Source organism: Oreochromis aureus, linkage group 8 (genome assembly GCF_013358895.1).
Source record: "Oreochromis aureus strain Israel breed Guangdong linkage group 8, ZZ_aureus, whole genome shotgun sequence".
In the NCBI taxonomy this organism is placed as follows: Eukaryota; Metazoa; Chordata; class Actinopteri; order Cichliformes; family Cichlidae; genus Oreochromis; species Oreochromis aureus.
In genome coordinates, this window is record NC_052949.1 from 22872263 (window position 1) to 22895862 (window position 23600).

At 39.9% G+C, this 23600-nt stretch overlaps 3 protein-coding genes across 4 annotated transcripts; 1 reads left to right on the forward strand and 2 right to left on the reverse strand.

Moving 5' to 3' along the window:
- Positions 1-133: 133 nt before the first annotated feature.
- Positions 134-4947, reverse strand: LOC116327320 (GTPase IMAP family member 9-like). 2 transcript variants are annotated; one of them, XM_031748873.2, is made up of 8 exons: positions 4863-4947; positions 4527-4637; positions 3871-3948; positions 2594-2644; positions 2434-2484; positions 2297-2347; positions 2016-2066; positions 134-1258 (listed from the first exon to the last, which is right to left on the reverse strand). In XM_031748873.2, the coding sequence occupies exons 2-8, from the start codon at positions 4564-4566 to the stop codon at positions 480-482; spliced, it is 1101 nt and encodes a 366-aa protein (XP_031604733.1). In that variant the 5' UTR covers positions 4567-4637; positions 4863-4947; the 3' UTR covers positions 134-479. The 2 variants fall into 2 exon arrangements, with proteins under 2 accessions (XP_031604733.1, XP_039472121.1); XM_039616187.1 differs by having other exon boundaries at positions 4527-4627; positions 4863-4928.
- Positions 4948-5168: 221 nt separating this feature from the next.
- On the reverse strand, positions 5169-12153 carry xrcc6 (X-ray repair complementing defective repair in Chinese hamster cells 6). The gene is made up of 13 exons (XM_031748862.2): positions 12020-12153; positions 11512-11616; positions 10188-10300; positions 9933-10074; positions 9433-9684; positions 9035-9221; positions 8755-8941; positions 7366-7534; positions 6815-6976; positions 6469-6598; positions 6145-6245; positions 5942-6058; positions 5169-5749 (listed from the first exon to the last, which is right to left on the reverse strand). The coding sequence occupies exons 2-13, from the start codon at positions 11582-11584 to the stop codon at positions 5550-5552; spliced, it is 1833 nt and encodes a 610-aa protein (XP_031604722.1). The 5' UTR covers positions 11585-11616; positions 12020-12153; the 3' UTR covers positions 5169-5549.
- A 78-nt stretch (positions 12154-12231) lies between these two features.
- On the forward strand, positions 12232-16935 carry desi1b (desumoylating isopeptidase 1b). The gene is made up of 6 exons (XM_031748865.2): positions 12232-12594; positions 12708-12729; positions 12839-12911; positions 13042-13151; positions 13503-13625; positions 14621-16935. The coding sequence occupies exons 1-6, from the start codon at positions 12507-12509 to the stop codon at positions 14697-14699; spliced, it is 495 nt and encodes a 164-aa protein (XP_031604725.1). The 5' UTR covers positions 12232-12506; the 3' UTR covers positions 14700-16935.
- Positions 16936-23600: the final 6665 nt, after the last annotated feature.

Consider the following 23600-nt stretch of genomic DNA (forward strand, 5'->3'; position numbering starts at 1 on the left):
TATTTAAGAGCACATTTATTTGTTATCTATAAGTGACAGACAAGTTAGTTCTTTTAAATTTTTATATATTTTTTGTAGGTTTTGTAGTTTTTTTCCCCACTTAAATTATTGGAAGAAGAATGAAAAGCAGAAGTAAATTTAATAAAAATATTCATTTATAAAATGCTGATTCTGTAAACAGTGACTTTTATGCATCACATGTAGACAAATTCATCATCTACAGCTACAGCTAAATATTTGGGCCATATAATCAGCAATCAGTTCTTTGCTGAGAAAAGTAAACAGTAAACATTTAAGCATTTAGTAGCTGTAAACAGCCATCTGGAGAACACAAAAAATATATTTTTAAACAATCTAGGGTATGTTGGAAACTATAATACATACCACTGTCCACTACTGAACAGTGGCAAACACTTCCACCTCCACCATCTTTCCAACTTGTTGCACATTCTGCCCTTTCTTCTTCGCTTCTTCTCTCTCTACATATATCCCAGTCTTTTAGCCAGTGCAGAGGTCATATCAGCCAGCAGCACCTCCCTCATGTGGTCTTCTCTTCTCTGTAGCTCGTGGACAAAATGCCCCTTCAGCTCCATTACCTCCATCACACGCTCCACCAGCTGCCTGCGTGTAACACTTCTTTCCTCTGGTGGGCAGTCGGGCCTGTTATCCACTAGCTCAGGCCTCTGGCCACACAGTGCCACAGCGCTTTTCAGATTTCCAGCATCTGCATCAAGCAGCTGATCTAAAGTGTTCCTTCGACCCAGACGGTCTGCATGAGTGAGCACTGGGATAATGTACCTCTTGACTTCCACACCGAACAGTTCCATTGTGGCTCGGACTGCTTGGGCAGCATCCTGCTCAGCCCCCTTGGTGAAGCCTGGAGCACGCATCACCAGTAGAAAGGCATGTGGTCCGGGACTGGCGAGCTGGACACTCCTCAGAACTTCCAGTGCTCTCTCTTTGTTCCCTAGTGACGTCCCCAAAAGATCCGGGGTCTGAATTACTATAAGTTCTCTACCATCTATAAAAGCCCTTTGCACGGTACTCTCCTTTAGAGGAACCCTTTTGGTGCTTCTCTCACTGTTGTTCATTAAAGTATCTGCTAGGGAAGTCCATCCTCCACCAGGAAGCCCCAGGAGGACCAGCCTGAGACCTGGTTTCTTGGGAATGCTGCCGCCAGAGGGATCAAGCATTTGGTTCAGTAAGCTGCTAATGACTGGATCACTCTGTGAGTCCAAAGAGCCGTCTCTGGATGAATCTACAGAGATAATACAATATTATTTTAGAATTAAAAAAAGCCTTATGGGGTAAAGCTGTGATTCTAAATCAAAATGAGTTCAATCTGATGATCTAAAATGTCATTTTTTTCATTTTCTCAGTTGGGAAATTTGTAAGAAGAGCCTTAAGAACTTGTGTGGAATGACAAAATTTGCTGCTGAAAACAATACAATACATGCCAAAGATGGTGATTCGGGAAAAGAACCTCATACCAACAAAAATAACATGGTTAGAGGGCACATCGCTGCCTCACTTACATACAGTCAGTGACATAAGAATGAATTTGTGTCACATCAGTGATCGCTTTAGGCCAGTTTGAGAGATAGTGTAAGACCATTTGTCTGAAAGCTGAGACTAAGCTGAAAGTGGACCTTGTGCTTAGGATAATGATCCTGAACAGATTTGCAAGTACAACAAGAAATATATCTCAGAAAGATGAATCACTCCATAATCCTTATAATACAAAACAGGCATTATAAGGATGCAAGAACCTGAAATATCCTGAAACTGAAGGAGTTTTGAATGAAAGAGTTCTTAAACATACCAGAAAGCCAATAATTATGGAAAAACCTCTCATGAGGTTGTTTCTGTAAAACCACTAGCTTCTGAGACCATTGATCGTTTTGTGAGACAAATCCCATAAAAGCACAAAAACAAACTACAAAAAATGAACAAATACATATTGATATATAGAGTATGTAGCTAAATATAGCTAATAAAAATGACAACAAACTGACTGTTGATGGCTTTGATGACAGCAGCGATCCACTTGAACCTTGAGGAAAATGCTGAGGAAGCAAGCAGATAGAAATTTACATTAGGGTTGTAATAACTCACATGTATCACAGAAACAGCTGTGATGCCTTCACATTTTAAACTGCTGTCACATGTCTGCTTGCACTGCTGGGTCACATCCTCTGATAGCCACTCAGATTCTAAACGTTTTCTTTTTCGCTCTCTATTTGCAACACGCAGTGAAGAGAAAACGAAATCCAACAAAGATACAAGAAATACTTACTGGCTAAAAAGCGCCAAATCCGAGACAGCCACTTAAACAAGGTCTGGAGTACTGAGACACGAGACATGGAGTGGAAAAGTCAGCTCCAGTTTAACAGATTTTGTTTTAAATGGTAAAATGGGGGATGTGCTTTATACCTCGGAGGGTTCCCACAAGCCGGCTTATCCACCCCCAAAGAGCTGACAGACCTGAAGGGAAAAGAAATAATCAGTGTGCATGAATTAACTCAGTTTCATTTTGCTGGTTTTGTCCTGAAACTTGGAAGTCAAAGTGATGTATTAGCTTAGATAAACTCACCAGTTAAAGAACAAAAGAGACGAATCGGCCATCGAATCAGAGCTGGGAGAGCTGCAGGGAAGTGAGGCTAGAATGAGTATCACAGAGTGTCATAATAATAGGGAGACTTGCTGATTCATTTTCTATAATGAACATGTATTTATTCATATGCCATAACTGTAGGATCCATACTGCCCCCTTTTATTTGTTTCTTTTGGATTTACTATAGTCAAACTCTACATTCAATCAGCTGATACAGGGCAAGAGAGACACTGTAGACGTGAGCAAGAGATGAATAGTAATTAATAATGAAATGCTGAGTGGTGTATGAACACACAGAGAGAAAACAGCTGATTAAAGACGAAACACTCATTGAATCATAGGAAGTCTGCAGCATCCTAAGCTTATTGCTGCATAACTAAGAGATGATTCGGTGTATCTTTTGTCCTGTCTCCCTCTCTGAGCCTGGTTCTGATGGAGGTTGCTTCCTGTTAAAAGGGAGTTTTTCCTCCCCGATGTTGCCAAATGCTTGCTCATAAGGGGTTGTCCGATTGTTGAGGTTTTCTCTATTATTGTCAGAAAATGCCTTGAGATTACTGTTGTAATTTGGTGCTATATAAATAAAACTTAGTTGAGTTGAATTTAACTGAATTGAATTAAATTGAACGGGGCCTGATTATTCATGATCTTCATGCGAAGAGAAGGATTTTAAATTTGATTATGCATTTAACTGGCAGCCAGTAAAGAGAAGCCAATATAGGAGAAATACGCTCTCTCTTTCTAGTCTCTGTCCCATTTTGGATCATTTAAGTGTTCAGATGACAGGTTATTGATTCGGTTTGAAGATTTAGACTAGTGTGTCATATGTTTGCGGTATGTTACTCGAAATTACCCCCTCCACCCCCCTTATCTCCTGTCTTTCGACAACTTGGCCCTCACACCCTGTCAGGTCTGGCATGATAACCAGTCAGATAATAATGTGAGATCTAAAATAAAAGATATAAAAAATAAATAAATAAAAGAAAACAACTAACAAAAGGAGCCTATAGACTGTCTACAGCACTCCTCTTGGCAATGCAAATGTGTTTGGCACAACAAAGCAGACCATGATTCTGTTTGCTAAAAGTGCTGGACAGGAGAAGTTTAAAAGAAAAAGAAATGGAAAAAAAGACTAGTAAGATTTAAAAACATCTGTTTACTACCTGAAAATAGTTCACTATTACAGATTCATTATTTATTTTCTAGACGCAGTAAAAGTCATTAAACAGTAGAAGTGTGGGTGTTGCTGTGTGACTGACTCTGTGAGAACCTGTAGAGAAGATACCCCACCACGGTAAAAAGTCCCATCTGGACACTGTTGGTGTTCATCCACCAGCCTATCAAGGAGAAGGCAGGGAGGCAAACAGGACATTAGCGGTGCAGAGCTGTTCACAACTTAGCATCAGTTTAGCCTTTCACCCACATTTAGAGAAAAAAAAATAGAAATGAAATCCCCTGAAGGATCCCAAGAAAGCTGTGTTTGTAAAGACAGTGTTTTATGTGTGGTGAGTCTGCAGGCATCAGCTTTTACATTTAGAGCTGCTGCTTTTATTTTTAATTGCTGGCATCACAACAGAATGAATATTTCAATAGCAGGAAACAGTGTGTCTGGTTCTTTAACATTGTTTGCGTAGTTTTTGTTATAAATGACTTGTAACAAAAAGACCAAACCTGTCACATGGTTTTTGATTGTTTACACTTATTTTTAAGACTTAACTTGGCTGTAACCTTTAAAGACTGCAAACTACAACGCCTGAACTCAACACTTTACATGTAACATACATTTTGCAGCAATAAAGATGCATCATCAGAATATGATATTTAAAAAATAGGCCAATAAATTAAAAAAAAACCCCATGTCAGTAGCATATTTTTTGTGTGTAAAGGTTTATTTTTTTATGTATATTTTGCCTACCTGCATCCTCAGGGGTGTTTTTCTCACACTGACACTCCATGTCTCAGCAGATGGGAACGCTGTAGTTGGTGTCAAGGTAAGAAGAACAGGCAGCACCACTTCTGCTCAGAGCTAACACGGGTTAAACAAGCTGCTTGAAAACGCTGCAATGTTTATGTAATTTTCCTAGTGTTCAGTTATAACAAGGAATAAAAACTCATCTGACAAAAAAAGGAAAGGGTTCTGATTAATAGGTGTCTAGACTACAAGACAGAGCTGAAAAACCAAACATAACATAATGTTGTTAAGTCCTTTTTGAGCTTTATCAACAGCAAAATGCTCATGAAGAGCTTTTACCTGATGTATAGCCAGATAATCTCCCTCCAAGAGTGACATCAGCTTTCAGACTGCCAGTACAACTCACATGGGGTTACAACTCTGATTTCTTCTTCCTGCTTTTGCGCACAAGTATTAGCCGGCGCAGGCCTGCCCTCAACAGTACTTCCTTTTTGTTATGTCGGCAAAACAAATCAATGACGAGGCCTAGGAATGCTGATCATGTGGTTTTACCTGGGACACACCTTTTTCTGTGCTACAAGAAGAACTAGAAATGCAGCTTAAGGTGAACTAACCTGTGTGATTATGTAAATAAAAGGAATCAGATGCAGTAGTATAAAACAGTTTATTAATGCAAATGCGACGCCATCAAGTGTCACCACTAGTTACAGTATTTATAAGATCAGTGTATTCCAATGCTTTTAGACTTCTTTATAATTTCAACACTACTAGAGTGACTGCTTGATCACAACACAGTGACAGTTTTTTTTAAACATTCAAACAGTATTTATAGAAAATGGGGCTGTCATGCTGTTCTTATCTAATCAAGGACAACAGGAAAACACGGCGTCTGGTCCATGTGAAGGCCACATAGTGAGTTTAAAATAAGCACAGGAACCCCAGACGATGACTGCTCAAACAGATTCAAAATTAACCAGAACTTGTGTTTATGCACAGCTGTTGTGGAGTAAGTCTGGTGTAGACTCCTCATGATCTCAAACGGGCAATCAAAGCATCTATCAGCTCCTGCTTCTTGGTTCCAGTGGTTCGAACCCCAAATTGCTTACAGGCGTCCTTTAGAACGGGCACGGTCAGCTTTACCAGAGTGTTGTTCTGCATGTGGGCCTTCAATTCATCTTCTGTCAGCTCTACTTTCGGCTTCTTCTCAGCTCCACCTCCAGTATCAGCTGCGAGTTCAGGGAGTCAAAGAATAATCAGATTTATCAAATCAAATCACAGAATTCCCAAACTACTGAGTGATGCAAGTTATTAAAACGTCAATCTGACTACCTGGAAACATTTTGCTTGGGATGTAATTCACAACACATTAATACTAGCACATAATTTTACGTAGTTTCACTGATGGTTCATGCTCTGACCTGTTTTGCGTTTGGCAGCTGGCTTGCTCTCTGGATTGTAGTAGGCAGGGTAGACCAGATCTTTGAACTCCTGGACCAGAGGACCCAGACGCTGGTCTATTTGGTCAACCTTTGGCACTGAGGAAGAGAAAGAACGCGATGAGTAGAATTACTCTAGCAGCCACAAAAGGAAATTGGGATCTGTGTTTAGGTCTGCATCTTACTGATGAGATCCTCAATTTCCTCTGGAGCCATCATATCCAGAGCCAAGGCCTCCAGGTTCCTAAAATGCTGCTGGATGACTGGGTTCTCAAAACCTTCACTCCTGCATGACATTACAGAGTGTGAAAATAATATTAGTGGTTACTCAAAAAACAAAAAAGGAGAAAAAAAAAAAAAAAAAAAGGAAATGCGTGACTCTGCCAGAAGTGGCAACTTCCACAAGAAAGCTGTCCTGCTATAAAGCAGAGTACTTCTTATTGTTAGTTTTATGAAATTTGATATAACTCCTCAGTTTTCCCTGTAAAAAAAAGGGGCTCTAGCGTTACCTGTATTTGAACCTGAGTTTGGAGACAATCTCTTTCATCTTGTCCACCTGTGTTTGTGAGGCCGAGGGAAACTGCGGAGGGTCCAGAGTCCGAAAATCGTCGGCGAATGGCAGGTAGATGACGTTGAAACCTGGTAAAGTCATGAGCAGACAAGACGCGTCACACTGCAGTCAATTACACACAACTAAGTTCAAATGTTTAAGTAATATTTATGTATTTGCGAGTTCTCTGTATTACTGTAAAATTTAGTTATTTTTGCTAAAAGCTGTAAAGACTCTGAAGTTGCACTTAAAGAAGCTAAAATAATTAAATGTAATTAGCCATCTTGACCTCAGCACCACATTACCTGGTGGTGTAATCTGTACTTTCCCCTCGTCGAGCTCCTCATTCTGAGGCAATAGGGCAACAAACCGAGGTGGGTAGTTTCTGCGGGAGATGAAACGGCACAGAGCGAACACGTTCCTCTCACTGCACTTCTTCAGCAAGGCGGAGAACAGACATGAACTGCCTTGAGTGAAAAAAATAAATAAATAAATGAATAAATAAAAATCACAGGATATCTGATTCAGTATCAATGAAATCCACATTTACTATGACTGAACAGACAATTTTTATAGCTGCTTACAATTTAATAAAAGCTTTTACTTTAAACCCATCATCAATTCTATTTTATCAAATGCTTCTCAAATTCAGGGGAGCCTAAGCATAACTCAGCTTTAACTCAGCGTTCTTGGAACAAAGAGTCTGTGGATGCAGGGTGTGGATGAGTGAAACTTAAGTTTAGTTGACTATGACCTTTATTTGAAAAAATATTTAGAAATATCCAGAGTCAACACTGTGGTTTTATTCTTCCTTCCTAGAATTAAATCAGACATACAACCGCACACACAGTTCTACCTTTCACCTCATCCTCCTCAGGATAGAGGAAGACAGCAGGCCGGATATGGTGATGCAGTTTGAGCTTTTCCATCGGTTTGAATCCAATCAGAAACAATCCAGGGTCATCAAACTTCTTGATGGCATCCACCTCGTCCCTCTCCATCACAATCTCTTTACCACCATAATACTACACAACACACACACACACACACACACACACACACACACACAGAGAGATAAAGTGGAGTTTTCATGTGCAAGTTAAATCTTAAAAAAATAAAAATAAACGTAAAAGCGCTCAAATAATGGAATAAACATAGCACTAGGGATGGGTACCGGTATCCGGTGCCATGATGGCACCGGTTCTGACATAAACGTTAGTAACCAGACCAAAAAGCAGCGCACATTTCGGTGCTTTATTTCGGTGCTTTTTTTTCCTGAGATGTCATACACTTTGGATTCTAGCCAATCATTTTATCTTTGCAAGCGTAGTAGGCGGGGCCAGGTACGTACGTTCTTTTAGAGCAGAGCTACAGATTAAAAATGCCCAAGGCGAAGCGGTCAAAGTCTGGCTGTACTTCACAGCAAAAGATGCAAACTCAGCAGCCTGCAACAAGTGCTTTAAGCTGATACTGTGCAAAGGAGGTAACTCCTTGAATCTGATGAAACACCTGGCGACGCATAGCGTTTTTTTAAAAGCCGAGAAATGCACCATATTTGATAGCTTGCTGCGAGACCTCACGCTGTGCACATCTACTGCGGGTGTGGTGCCTGTTATCGGACCTGGAGTTAGCAACATCCACCAAGAACCCGAAGAGTAGAGTCCTGGCCCCTAGCCCTGCCAGTGTAGCAGAAACGATGACTGATGATGATGGCAGCAGCAGCCGTTCTCCTCTGCGTGAGTAGCTTAATGTTGTTCGTGTGTAATTTACGTTGAGTAGGCTAACCACATTATTACATTAATGCATGTAAGGTGAACTAGCAAACACCGTCGTAGTTACATGCGGCTGTCTTCTTGTTTGATGGCAGATACTCCCTTCACCCTGGCCAAAAAGGCTAAAATGACCAAAGAAAAAGTGGGAAACAGCTAAACATGAGAGGTTTTTGGACAAAGTTTGTGTTTTCCCATTGTTTAAGCACTGCTTCCAGCCAAGAGTGAGACCATATATGCCCTATAGCTGCAGAAAAGGCTAACATTGTTATCTTTTTACAAAAAAAACCCAGCTAAACATGAGAGGTTTTTGGACAAAGTGTGTGTTCTTCATTCTTTAAGCACCGGTTCGAGCACCGTTTAAGCACCGGCACCGTTTCAAAAGTACCGGTTTGGTACTGGTATCGGATAAAACCTAAACGATACCCATCCCTACATAGCACTGTTTTCGATTGGGATCAGGAGATTTTCATTACCTGGGCTTTCTTTATCTCACTGGGCAGCAGCAGACTGCCAGTTTGGGTGTGGAAGGTTCGAGTTTTGCTGCGGACAGGCTCGTTGGTTTCCCTGTAAAGTTTGATGGAACCTGGTTTGCGAGCTGCCACAGCAGTTGCATAAATTCCCACGGCTACATTTATGCCCTCCCCGAGGCACAGGTTTAACCTAAAGACAGCAGAAAGAATAGATAGTGTAAAGAACAGCCAAGAGGAAAAGGTAAATAAACACGCTACGGATACAAAGAAAGCCATCACTTGCCTTGCCAAGGCTCTTTTCTTCAGCTCTTTGGCCCGCACCCGTTTCAGGAGGTCCTCCAGCTTGTCAGAAGGCTGCAGCTGCAGCCCCAGCTCACTCTCATCCTCCGGTGGACTTACAATGTCACAAAAGAAGAGCGAGATGTCGAAGCCCCCCGGTTTCATCAGGTGCATTAAATCAATAACGACGCCTAAAAGAAGAGGGTCGAGGGAAGACAGCCCACATACACAATTACCAATGATAACAAATCATCACACTTCAGTAAAATAATGTGAACTTGCAGAATTAGCAGAAGATAGAAATCCGAAAGGCTGGTAAAGTTAATTAATTATAAAGGCAGAGCGGCAGTGATAAAATTTACAGTTAGAAGGGCTTGCGTGAATAGCTTCTTTTAGACCCACCAGTCTCCTTGAGATCACTGGCCTTGGTGCGAGCCTGTCGGTCTTTCACGCTGTCGCCTCCGTGTGGTTCATCCCTGCACGTGAAAATCATAAGCCGCTTGTGCGAGAGGCGGAGTTTAATGTCACTGTAGAGGTTGGCACAGCACCACAGAGCGTCTCCTAATGATGTCTCTCCACTGCCTATGGTCTCTGCCGCCAGCTTGGCACCTTTTTCCCCCCGCAGAGCATCCACCTCCTGGACTCGCTTTGCACCTGTCCAAAGCAAAAGAGACAGACAAGGGTATAAGAAAGATATGTTCAGCAGTTTACAAACTACTGAGGAAGTATGAGCCAATATTGACTGCAGCTTTGCTCTGCTCTTTTTAAGTTTTGGTCTAAAATAAAGAAAAAAAAGAGGAAAAAGAACTGCAGATAAGAAGATTGCCTACATTTGTGTTTGAAACAAAACAATAGCAAAATAAAGTGTAATTATGTGTTTGTTTGAAAGAGCTGCATCTTACCAGGCTCACTGAGATCATGGTACACGTAGACATGCTTAAATGAGTTTCTGGGGTTCTTGCTCTCCTCTGTGCCGTAGAAAACCAGAGCCACCAGGTCCTTGTCGCTACTGATGATCTTACTGGTGTACACAGTGCGCACAACCTACAAGAGCAGCACACAAACCATCATTGTTACAAGGTTGCTATATGAAGCAGAGCGAAATAACTATCATAAAATTAAAACTAGCAAAAGAAAAAGATAACCAGCCATCTCACCTGCATGGTCATATCAAAGTTGGAGGGTTCCCCATCTTCCCCTTTGATGAACATCTCCTTGGAGGCATCAACCAAGAACACCAAGCTGTCTCTCCCTGTAATTTTGTAGTCTCCTATTGAAGATGGAGACCTGGTTGATTCTGTTGTCACTTCAGTATCACTTTTTGTATCAATGCTACGTGCCAACATTTTACTTGTGCTGAAGTAGATTTTAATAACTATAATGTGATAATAAAATGTGATAAAAGCAAAAGTATCATTTAACAAATCCTGAGCCACCCCTCAATTCTTGACTTTTTGCCAGGAAATAGGTGCAGCATTTATTGAAACATGTGCAAAGATACAAGGAAATACAGTATATAAGGTAACTATTCTCACAAAGGCGAGTTTATACAACAGTAGTTCTCCAGGCTTCTTGAAGAACATTCAAACCTCTTCTTTGGATGCTGGCTGACTTTTGTTGTATTCTATGTGAAGATAATCCCACAGTGCTTCAATAAATGTTGAGCACTGGCCTCCAGAGAGCCCAATCCATGACTGATAGTGTTCCATTGTTTGTTTTTTCATCCAGGTTTGCTTTTTACTGCATTGGCAGTGCTTTTAGGATCAACATCAGGGTTAAAAATGAAGTGGCTGCTAATCAAATGCTTTTCATATGGTATTGCATGGTGGAGCAAAGTCTGATGCTACTTTTCTGCATCCATATATCCATAATTTTAACAAGATCCTCAATACTGATGTCTGAAAAGCAGCCCCAAACCCTGACAGAGCAAACACTGTGTTTTACAGATGCCTGTAGACACTCTCTCCCACACATCACAATCACATTTTCTATGTGATTCCTTCCTTAATAATGTCTTTTTGACTCTTGAATTGAGACAACTCCTAATGAGGTTTTGGTGAGCGGTAGTCAGATCCACTGAAGGGCCAGGCTGCTAGTAAAAAAATCTCCTAAAGATGCTTTTAATAATCTTTTTCAAGTTACCAGTTTATGTGTAGACAAAACACTGGTTGGTCAGTGTTAGTTGCCTTTTTATGCCTGAATTATTTATAAGTCAGTGTTAAGTGAATTAACAATTAAAAACATTATTCTGAAAATTGCCAGGTTCAAGAACTGGAGTTAATAAGGGGAAAAAAGCAGCCAATGTTTAAAAAAAAAAACTTTGAAAGACCTTCATAAAACCTGGAAGGCTATTGCACAAAACTACTTTAAAAATTACAAAAAAGTGGGGCTCTTAGGAAGCTAAATATAAACAAATAAGTGGTGGCTCAAGACTTTTGCACACTGATGTAAATAAGCACAGAGTAACGGTTTTTCTCTTACGCCCTGAGTGCTCCCCTTCCTCTTCCTCTCCCTCCTCATCCTCGTTTTGGTAGTAGGCGTTCCACTCTGCCATCGGTGCTGCCTTCAGTCCTGTCTCAGGATTTACTGTGAAAACCAAGGATAAATGTAAAGACTGCCGCATTTACAACACTAGATTCAAACAAAGTATCTGTGGCGTATTAAAAAAGTGCATCCTACGTACTCCTACAAATAAACATGTGGTGCAACTTTTACCAGATAATAATTATTATGCACACGATAAGGTATTTCAAAACAGGTTTAATGTCTCGTTAACGCATTACTAATGTTTAATTAACTATGTTTTTAACTTTAGCTAGCAAATGCTAGCTAGCTTAGCTTGTAATTAGCCACTTTTCGTTCCATTTTCATTTAGTAGGCGCCTAAGTAACAATTTTATGGGTCTAATGAGGCACGAAAATTGATAGCCTAAACGTATAACATAAACGAAATATATACACAGTTTTCCTCAAAGAATTGAGTCACTTACCGTGTGCTTCTACTTTCTGCACACAAGTCCAGGCTAGTTTCAATCACTGGCGCGTTCAGATACGTGAAAGAGCACGATTAAAACGCCTACTGGACTTCTTATCGTCTATTGGCCGTTTATCTGCCAATCTAAGATATTGGCCAATCCTGTTGAAATACGCGGGGTTTATTTACCCTAAAGCCGGAAGCCCGCTGTTCACGTGATAGGACAGTAGTGTTATCGTTCATAGACAGTGACACAGCACTGGATTTGACTCCCGGCAACTTCGAGCTAGGTTTTACATTTACTTTTTTATTTTACAGTTATTACTAGTATTTTAAACAGCCTGTAGCCTGAATGTATTATTTCTCACAGTTCCACCACCAGAAGCTTTATTAAACTTTTATTTGCTACCGGGAACCTAGCTAGCTGGCAACTCTGTAGTGACTAAGTAACTTTCTAGAAGGTTAGCCGCATTGTCGTTTCGAAGAAATCGTTTTGGGTTATCATGGACCAAACTGATTCTTATCCAGTGAAACTTTACGTTTATGACCTGTCCAGAGGGATGGCCCGTCAGCTGAGTGCTTCCATGCTGGGTGAGTTTCTGACAAACTCTGTCATGACTCAGTGGGATGCTTCGGAAGTGAAAGTTGTTGTTTTCTAAGGGCGGAAAAAGTTGATCGTAATTTTAATTATTTTATCTTTACAGGGAGACATATTGATGGGATATGGTGAGTTTACGTAAAGAAAGTTCTATTAAAAAGTATTCTCTCTGAGCACCTGAGCTGCAGTTAAGTAGTTTAATACCACTGTTTAAAAAAATGCATTGGCGTCTAACAGGCACACGGGTGTTGTGGTCCACGGGAAAGAGCACTACTTTGGTGGATCAACAGGCATCACCAATTGTCCACCTGTAAGAATCAGCACCATCCTCTCATATAAACAGTGCACTTTACAGCCGTTTGATCTAGACACAAATTCAAGAAACTTGTGCCAGAGTCTCAGTGACAAGTCACTGAGGTGTGCATCTGTTTGTCTCCTAGGGAGGCACCCTGTTGGGACCGCCTGATTCTGTAGTCGACATGGGCTTTACTGAAGTGCCTGAAGACCTTTTTAAGGAGTATTTAACTTCACTGGGAGAGTCCAAGTACAGGTAAAAGAAGATGATGAGATCTGTATTATTGCAAAACAAAACTGAACCAAACAGTTGCGAATTATTTGTTTGTAAATAGCATCAGTAGAATAAGTGCATTGCTCCAATGCACAGAACAAGGCTCATGAGTTACTTCCCTGTTCGACACTAAATAATAGTTTTTAGGAATGAGCTAAAATTTACATCTAGTGCTCTTCCCCCTCAGTATTTTGCATTTAAAATATTTCTGTCTAATCACTTGCTGCTACTCACCTGCTTTTCTCCAACCTGTGGTGCACCTCTCTCTCCCTCTCTCTGCCCTTTGAACTCCTTCTTCTTCCCTCCTCTGACTTTCTCCTTCATTTGTTGCAGAGGTGCCAATTACAACTTGTTTGAGAACAACTGCAACACTTTCAGCAGTGAAGTGGCTCAATTCCTGACAGGCAGAAAGATCCCATCCTACATCACAGACCTTCCATCTGACATCCTATCCACGTAAGCTTCTTAATTCTGTGCAGTTGAATTGTGTCTCTGCTGATACTGATGGCAAAACACTAAAAATGTATAATAATATCAATTATATTATAGATAATAAATATAAATGGAAAAATGAATTTGAAATTATATGCACCCTGAGTGTTGTATTAAATACACCATTACAATATGCATGTACAATTGTCAGAAATTTGAGACTTTGGTGGGAGATACAGCAAACCTTGTGGCAATATCAAAATATCAAAATATTCTCAAAGTATTGATACTTTGGGGATATTTTCATATTTTGTTTCATATTTGCCCCTCTAGTGCGCCTGTTGTCCAGAATTTTAACTGACTTGATGCTTGACTCTGATTAAAAAGTGTTCCTTTCATTTTTTTGAGCAGTGTATTATTATGTAAGTTGGGGGGATAAGGTAAACATGTTGCTCCTATCTATTCCAGGCTTTATTAAATATTCAGTTTTTATTATTCTGAGTATTTTTCAACCCAGTGAAAAACACCCAGAACAATGAGAATGAGAAGACCTATTTTTATGCTGCCAAAAATAAACTACTATTTTTAGTCCACTATGATCACTAATAAGACATTTATTGGCCTTTTCAAAGTGTAGAACTTTCAGCTCCACTTATTAAAGATTTAGGTGAGTGATTTAATTTTGACCCGATGTCATTTGTAGAAAGATCCAAAATAAACTGAAACTTGTGCACCTAATTCCTGTTATTTAAAGACATTAAAGATGTGTGCTGTACACTTATTCCATCCTGAAAAAAACAACGGTTCAAATAAATCATTAAAAGCCTAAAATGACTCAAACATTCAGTTCATGATGAGAGTATATAAGCTTCTGACCAAACTGTACATTCCTGGGTATGTCTTATTCCCTTTTGAAAGATTATTCTTGTGGTATTAAGTGCTTGCTTTTCTTGTATACAATAACTGACTAAGACTTTGGTTTTTAATGTAACTGTACTCTCTGCTGTATTTCCTCACAGACCATTTGGCCAGGCTCTCCGTCCCTTCTTGGATTCCATGGTCATAAATCCTGGAGGCAACAACCTGGCTGGGCAATGATAGACAGAGTCGTGGATTTTAGAAGATATCTGATAACATCCCTGCCTGTGGCTGGCAAGTCACTTTTATATTTAATCAGCCATCACTTATTGTTATTGAGTTTTATGGTGTTATTCAACGTACTCTGAGGTGTATGTGAGGGGTGAAGGTGTGACAGACGCTCTGGACAGGGGACTAAAAATGGATCTTATACGTGTGTGTGTGTGTGTGTGTGTGTGTGTGTGTGTGTGTGTGTGTGTGTGTGTGTACATTAACGTGTTTAAGATTACGTTTTCTTGGGTCAGCAGGATCATTATACATGCATATCCTCTGGATTTGTATTCAAAGTTGTCATTTTAGAGGCAGGATTCATCCTCTCATGCACTGCTATTTATGAGAGGCTTTTTAGCAGGTATTGTCATCCTCTCCTGAGGTGCTTCATTATGTCTGTCATTGTGGCAGTCTGTCACAAAGTGTATTACAGTTAGATGACTGCTCCAGAAAATTGAATGATGAAGAGTCCATGAATCGTACTATCATCACATAACCAGCACTGGCCTTGTCTTCCAACCTTTCTGCTTTAATGTGTCTAAAGGATGTCTCAGTTTTAGTCATTCACACAGATAATGAGAATTTGTAATAGTTTTCATGGACAGCAGACCTTATTGTGTCTTTCTCCAGAGATCTTGTGAGGCAGACAGATGGCATGTAAGGATTCCTAAGTTTAAATCTGACATTTATAGAATTAAATGAAACCTTTTCTTTGATATTTATCTATGTATGAAGTTTTCATAGTGACTTTTTAAAATTAGAATTAGTTTAGGAACTACTCAAATAAGTTCCTAGATGCATTTAAAGATCACTGGCAGGGCCGATACTTTGTTTCTTGCTCTAAGACTTTATTACAAAAAGTATTCATGTTGAAAATTAGACTCTGATTGTGTTGCTTTGGTAACAAATTGCTAGATGTGTATCAAAATACACAAAGTGCCAGGATGTAACTGGAGACTTTTAGTTTTTTTGTCAAAAATCCGAATCTGAATTTGAGTCCGATACCAAAAATGAGGTATTTGTTCCTTAGTGCATTGTCACATTTTGGTCAGTTTGTTTATTTAACGTGTCATGCTGTGTTCTGCCTTTTCTTCAGTGTGAGTGTGAAATCGTTTCCACTTTTTCTGTCCGTCATCCCAATAATGTAAAAACTACTAACTTGAATTCTATGGAATTTGGTGGAGAGGAAGAAAAAATGTAATTTGGTGCCTTAATTTTTTCTTGTGTGTTTTTACTGTTTGTATTCCTGTAGTTATTAGAACAGGACGTATTTGAAGGCCAGCTCAGTTAAACCTGTTCTGCTGGGTCGTCTGGCTTTAAAAATATCGTTTGACCAAATCTAAAGTTTTATCTTCAGCATGCCACCTCCAAGTTATGTATTTCGTCCAGAAACGTGATGAACACAGGGAATTATATTTTTTTATTTATATTTTAAATTCAGGACCACTCAGCTTTACAGCTTTCATTTGCTTTGTTGGGTTTAGAATTTTTTCAGTTTATAAACACACTGTTTCATATACATTATACATATTTGACTGTTTATATTTGCATGATTAAAGCAGGCATAGGAAAATTATGCGTATCAACCACTTACCTCCATCACTGTTTTAGCAAACGGTGTTTAATTGTTGTGTTTGGGACATCTTTACTCTAAATATTGTTGAACCTGTTGGTCTTTCACCATCCTGATCCTACATAAAGGGTATGTGTAGATCATTAATGCACAAGTCTTAAAAAGGCCATCATTTTGCTTATATTCAAATATAAATAGGTCTTCAGTTTATTCAGATTGTGAATCTAAAATGACTGAATTGAACCTGAATTTGTTGAGGGGAAAAAATGTACTTAAAAAAAAGATGTTTGCTTACAAGCAGAGGGTCACACGTGGTTTAGACAAATATTTGTCTTAAAATGATTAATAAAAATGTTCGTCTGACATCTAAACCACCATAGGTGGTAACCCTACCCTAATCCTATATTTTGGAAAGAGGCCAAACCTTTTTTGGTGAGCATGTGAGGTGTTTTGATGTGTCTAAGTTAGTATGTTTATTTTCTTTGTTCCCCGATTCCCGAAACCTGGGCTGTTTAAACTGGGGTGATCATTGATGATGATCTAGACCTCACAAGGCAAATGTTTAACTCTGCACTTTATTAAATGTGTGACATTTTCAAATACTATCTTCCATTAAAATTGTTATTCTCTGAAGACTTTTCTGTTGACTTCTTTATTAAAATGTTTTCTCTTCAGTTCTATAGTATTCATCAAGCATCTTAAGCCACTTCTGAATTCTTCATGTTTTGCTTCTTTTGTGTTAAAGAATAAAGGCGTTTATACCAAGTACTAACTTTCAAATCTCGGTAAAATTGTACAAACACAGTTTTTCTTCACCTATTTCCATTTTCCTAGCAAAATATAAAGGAAAGAGAGGCGGCGCCAGACTTTTGCACTGTATGTCATTAGTAGCAATCGGTGATTCGCTTTAGAAATTAAGTTTCCAGGACTCAAAACTGCTACTGCTCTGGTTCCGTGTAATATAAAGAGCAGCCACAAGGTGGCACTACAGGATCAGTCCTGCAGCATCAGCTGTATTTGTCAGTCAGGCAGGTCGACTATTAAATGTTTTTAAATTACCAAATGTTTGTGTGAGTGACGCTGCTTCAAATATTCAACATGAACTGAACCTGCTGCCTCTGAAGTAAACACATTTTACTCCAGCTGCTCCAGGAAAAAGTTTCCAGAAAGTGCACTAAATGACGATATTTGTCTGATAGGTGGTATGGCCATGAGGATCAGAAGTCTAATATTAATTTCATATGAAAACCAATCAAACAAAACTCTAATTTTTCTTTAATATCAATATTTAATAGTTCATCTTTAAAAGTGTCTCCTAAACAGTCTGTTAGAAACAACATCTCTAGAATATTTTGGGTATAAAGTAGTTGTTCTGTTGTAGTAAGAAGTATGGATACATACAGCATAAACACTACATACTGTATTTCTCTCCAATACACTCGGACCTCATCTGTATCTATTTATATTTTATTACTTGCAGTAACTGAGGGAGCCAAAGTGGTATAAACTCGGCAGTCTTTACCCAGCAAAAAATAATTCTTCCAGTTTTAAACATGCGGACAAATGTTCCAAAGCACATGTAGTTCCTTCTCACCACTTCTGGCCATTTAGACCTCACCAGTGGCTTAGACAGAGGTGCTGCAGTTCATCTGTGCCACTGTGTTTTGCCACTTATGTGAAAAGCCCTGTCTATCGCCCAACTCTGCCAACATAAAGTCAAATATTCTGTTAAAACCTGACAGCAGTAATAATAATAATAATAAATACTCTCTGTTCATACAGCCCTTATATAAATAAAATATATAGGAAATCCAATAAATAAAAATATTTACACAATAGTCATAAATCAAAGCAAAATGATTCCCAGATGGTGGTTGCACTACATAAAACAAAAATCAACAAAAGACGGAGTAATAATGTACAAAATGTGTCAAGAATTTATCACAAAGACGTGAAAAAAGCGGTTTGTTTCATCTGCAAAGACTAGAAGATCAGGTGGAGAAAAATGCAGTTTTCCATACCACGGGGGAAAAACAAACATTGGAAGCACTTGTTCACTGCAAAGAACTAAACTGCTATTGTTTAAGGGGGAAAAAAGCAGCAGCTCTCAACATTTTACACCCACAACACCGACCGTTTGGAGGGGAAAAGGATGCCTGCCCAGGATCCTTCACTGCACTGTTGAAGAGGGGAATCGCATAATTACAGACGTGTCCTTCTTGTGTTTACATACAAGGGAATGAAGACAAGAGAGGGTGTGGTGAAAGAGTTGCCTGTTTTTTGTTTTCTTGACACAGCAGGAGCCACAGAGCTCTAAATGCCATTCACTAATGTGGCATCACTGTGAATGATGCAGGTGTTTGTCTCGCTGATCTCTGCTGCTCCTATTAGATTTGGGTTTACTTCAGTTTCCTTCTGCAGTCCAAAGACATGCATGTTAACGGGTGATGTCAGTGTGCGGGCAGTAGGTGTGACTATACCCTCCTGCGAACCGAGGAAAAAAGTATCTTCCAGTTTAACATTTTCACCCAAACACATGAGATATCATTGGAACGGCCAGGATATCCTCTATTGAGAACATCAGGACTTATTAAGTTAGCTCAAATAAGTCAAAAGATATAGACCAAAAACAAATGTCCATTACAGGAGACATAAATGAATAGGCTGGATCCCAGGAGGATATGACAGATTAAGCAATTTGAAGTGCTTAGAGTAGGTGAATGTGGCTCGAGGCCTTTATAAATGCCAGGTTAGACTTGCACTTAGCTTATGTACCAGACTGAGTGTTAGAAACAGTGTTAAATGAGACCTGCTGTGTTTTTTTATTATTTTCTGTCACTCATGTACTGTTACAGTGGTGGCTGCTTATATTAAACATGTCTCTGTTATGGTCATTTCAGGCACATAGCTCCAGCTATGGATAAAGAAGCTAAACCTTCTGTTTGCAAGGGGCAACCAATCAGAACAAAGTTGGGAGGATGGGTTAAAGGGAGAGAGTTAGAACAGTGGATCAAGTGAGGGGCTGCACTAAGGCTCATTATAAGACATGTGAGGATTGCTTCAAGCTATGGGTTGCTGTCGGATTAAGTCCAAAATTAAAATATGGTAATAGGTCCCCATTAATTACAGATTTTGGCTGACAAAAGACACCAAATATACATTTACTGTACTTTTACCTATTATCAAAATTTCTGACATTTCTCCACATGGTTCAAATAAACAGTTTCAAACCCCTGTCATGGATGTCTCCATGACGGCAGCTGACAACAGTACCAGTCACAGATTATCAAATCCCTTTAAAATTGAAAATCTTCAAAGTTGCTGCTTTTCTTGCTCATTTTTCCAGGGAAACACAATAAATAATAACTTCTATAAGCCTGGTGGCAAGATTTTAAACCTTGTGTATTTTTTTAATTAAGAAGTTCAGGTGGAATGTGAATAGGTCCATATGGAGAGATGAACCAAAAATGAATTATGATGCAAATGTCCAGCTTAACAGAACATTTTGGTGTCTTAAAAATATTCAACCTTGTTCCATCAGGCAGCTGTTCCAGTGGAAAACAACTCCAAAACTTAGCAGACAGACAAATATAGGTGAGAGGAGAGAAAGTGTTAAACTTTACTTTGGGTAGAGGCCAAAACAAAATGTTCCTCTCCATCATTTGGAAGAGTTATTAAAATTTTGGTCTGCTCAAAAGGGCAGAATAGGTCAGATTTTTTTGTTCACCTGTCTTCTTATGACATATTGTTAAGGTGCTGTAACCTCATATATGCATCCTGGATTTAGGAAAATATTAACCATACCATATTCTTATTGTTTAGTATCTTGATTTCATGTTTAAAATACCGTACTGCAGAATTGCATTTTACCAACAGTGCATCTATGTGTTGCTGTAGAGTTGTGTTTGGGCAGTCTTTATTTAGCAGCTGTGTTGTTTTGCATGCATTGCCCAATATCTTGACTCAGTTTAACCTACAGCAACCTTTTTTCCTGCCTCTTAATTCAGCTGCTACATAATCAAAGGAAAGTTCCCCCCTCAGCTCTTTCGGCACAAATTCAATTCATGAACCTCATGGAACCATTTCTGGACACGTGTCGTACATAGTACGTCTCCTGAGGGTGTTCCAGTCGTACATCTTCACCAACAAGTGCAGTGGAAGCAATGCAAAAACTGTTGAATGTTTAAATCAACAGCCGCAACTCTGCACAGTGTCCTTTGCTGTCCAGGGTTCAGAGATGAAATGAGAAATGTCTAACGCTCCAGGGTTGGAAACGCCTCAGAGAACTTTCCCGCAATGGCGCCTGTAGGTTAGAAATTACATACAGGCATCTGCACACTCTGAATTATGCCTCAGACAGTTCAATAGTAGGAGACCAGATCCACACTGACTCCTTCCCCCAAGGAAGGAAAACATGCAGCAGTGTGTGTTTGTTATTTATTTTCCTGTTCTCTCTCCTCCTTTTCTCTCCTTTCTAAAGAGTTTGAGCCGCTGGCTCTTACGCTCTTCCTCTCTTTCCTTCTCTCCTTTTCTCTAGCTAGGATGGAGGCTGATGGGAGCTGACATGATGGTGGCATTGTCCTCACCGTCAGTTAATGTGACCCGCGGGGATGCTGTCCCCGTATGCTTGGCCTGATGGCAAAGAATGCAAAGCGCTTCATCTCAGAAAATTGGTGGGAGAAAAAGGGACAAGGAGAAAACAGCTGTGCATGGAGGTAGACTGAGAGCTGCAAAATAGAAGAGGTGTTTTTACAAGATAAACAGGAGGTAACTTGATGCACACAAAGGCTTGTGGGGCCTGAAAATTACCTGAACTTTTACCTTGACGATTGCACTGAATGGTTGATGATATCTATATAGAATGACACAATGAGAAAACTCTTAAACTAATATGAAAATGAATGCCTCAGCTCCAGCTGGATCACCATCGAAAGCACTTATTTTTAACTCATTTGTACACCAGCCCAAGTTGGGTTTTTTTTTAACACGAACACCAATGATTAACTCTCTTTTAAGAGCCACCCTCAAGTGGCCATTTGAGGAACTGCAGTTTCCAAAACTTCCTCATGGGCTTCATTATTAGTGCTGTGTTCCATTTGCCTCAGATGTCAGAGTTAAGAGAGATCTCCCGAGTAGAGCGTGTCCCTGTAGTAAAGCCAGAAAAAAAAACATTTGTTTTGCTCTATTGAGAGGCAGAGCCAATCGTGCATCATTAGCATTAGCATTAGCATCATATTACAGATTTTATACATTTACATGCTCTGAAACCATCTTGGATTATGAAGTTGAGGTTGGTGATGCTATTCCATCTTTCTAAGGTGGAAATTTAACTTGGGTGGGTGAAAACTCTAACTGGGAACTCCTAAATTCCAACTTCTGACTTCAAATGGAAAACACCATTAGCCACAGAGATTTTATACATTTGTTTAATCCAGATAAATACTGAAGTGTAGATGATAAACGTCAGTTTGATAATTTCCAAGGGAGAAATTATTGTTATTGCTAACCTTGGCTAATTGGCTGTGTTAGCGTGCTTCATACCTGTGCTTCTCAGTAGTAGGAGTTAATGTTATCTTTTGATAACATTAATTTCAAAAGTTTTCAAACTATTATCGTTTACAATGAGTTCCTTTACAGTAGAGGAGGTAGTGAGTAGGTGAACACAGACAGAGTTCCCATTAAATGACATGAACACTTCCAATGTTCCTGAGGTCTAACATTTGCAGGTGAATGACAGAAAAGAGTACACAGGAAGCTACATTTGAGTAAAAATAGCTGCATGCTAGCTGTGACTATTTCTTTGGAATGGTATTGTAGTTTTTGATTTTTGTGTGTTTCCCCACATGAACTGATCACCTGCTTCACCTGTGCTCATGCAGAATTACTTTGATTAATAAAAACTGACTGTTTCTTTCTGCCTAATCTGACTCGAAGTATCAAGCCCTCTGCTCTAGGGTGGCAGAAGTATTTTGTTGTTCTTTTGTTCTGTCCATGTTTCTATATGGCCTGTACAGCCGCAATTAAAGCACACTGTAGTGGAAAATCTGTAGCAGTTGGACAATTTTTTAGCTATGCAGCCTATTGAAGCCTGAGACTGGATTTGAGATATCCTTTGGGTGGAATCTAAACACTTATTATACGAGACATTCGCTGGAGTGCGCTAATAACCTTTACCACCACAGTCCATTTTCTACAAGAGTGGTGGTTCTGTATGTCAGTGTTTTCCTCCTGAACCTCACTGTTTCCACTTATGAAAACACCCCTTTTCATTTTTTCGTGTCTTAAAAAAACTCCTTGTTTGATTAACCACATGTTGGATGAGCTGTCCCAAACTCTGGCCTTTTTGGCTAACGCCAAAGCTTTTTCGTTTTTGTGTTAAACATGGTGGAAGGCCGCCCTCTGAGTTGCTGCCGCTCAGACAGTCACCTCATTTGCACTGTGGGTGGAGTAGCTCTTCTGCCTGGTGTGGTGGTAATAAGTGGGTTGAGATGGATGTTGCCCCTGGACATGTGGCCCCTGTCCTGCTCCCCCTCCAGTTCCTCCATACATCCCTCCATAGGGCTGATTATAGAGATCTGGGACATTCTCTGTGCTCTGCTGCCTCCGGGTTGAGTAGTTGTGTCTCCGGGTGGAGCTGTGCAGAGAGGTGGAAGTATGCGTTGGGGCGGAGGTCTGCCTGTGGACATGGCGGGCGTTTGGCTCCCATGCTTTGAAGGCCGAGTTGGAGAGAAACGGGTGTGTGGTTGTCTTAGAGAGGCGTGACTGCTCGAGGTGGCTGGGGGGGATGGAGATTGAAAGAGGGGAGTGTATGTCGTGGTGTGCCGGCAGGGGTTGGTGATGGATGTATGACTTCTCTTTAGGTGGAATGGGCACAGGCTGGAAGGCAGGTGGAGCTACAGGCTGGTAGTGGGAGAAATCCATTAGAGGGAAGCTCTTGTAGTAGCTCCGAGATGCAGTTTCAGCTGCAGAGAGACAGGGTGGAGACAGTCTGTGAGACAAAGACAACCATAACTGTAAAACTTTTAAATACCCGAGAAGTCTCCCCATCCTCCAGGCTTTCAGTTTGATGGGCATCGAGAAAGATCTGAGATTTAGCCCAGCAGTAATCTTGTCGAATCTGTTTTTTTTTTAAATTTTCAGACAGATGTGATCATGAACATAGATGTAGTTCTATTTTTAAACTTTCAGTTTTCTGTTGTAGTAATACACTTCTCCACCACCGTGCTTAACAATATGTATGAGAAGTTTGGCTGATATGCTGTGCTAGGCTGTCACTAATCAAGGCACTGTGCATTTTT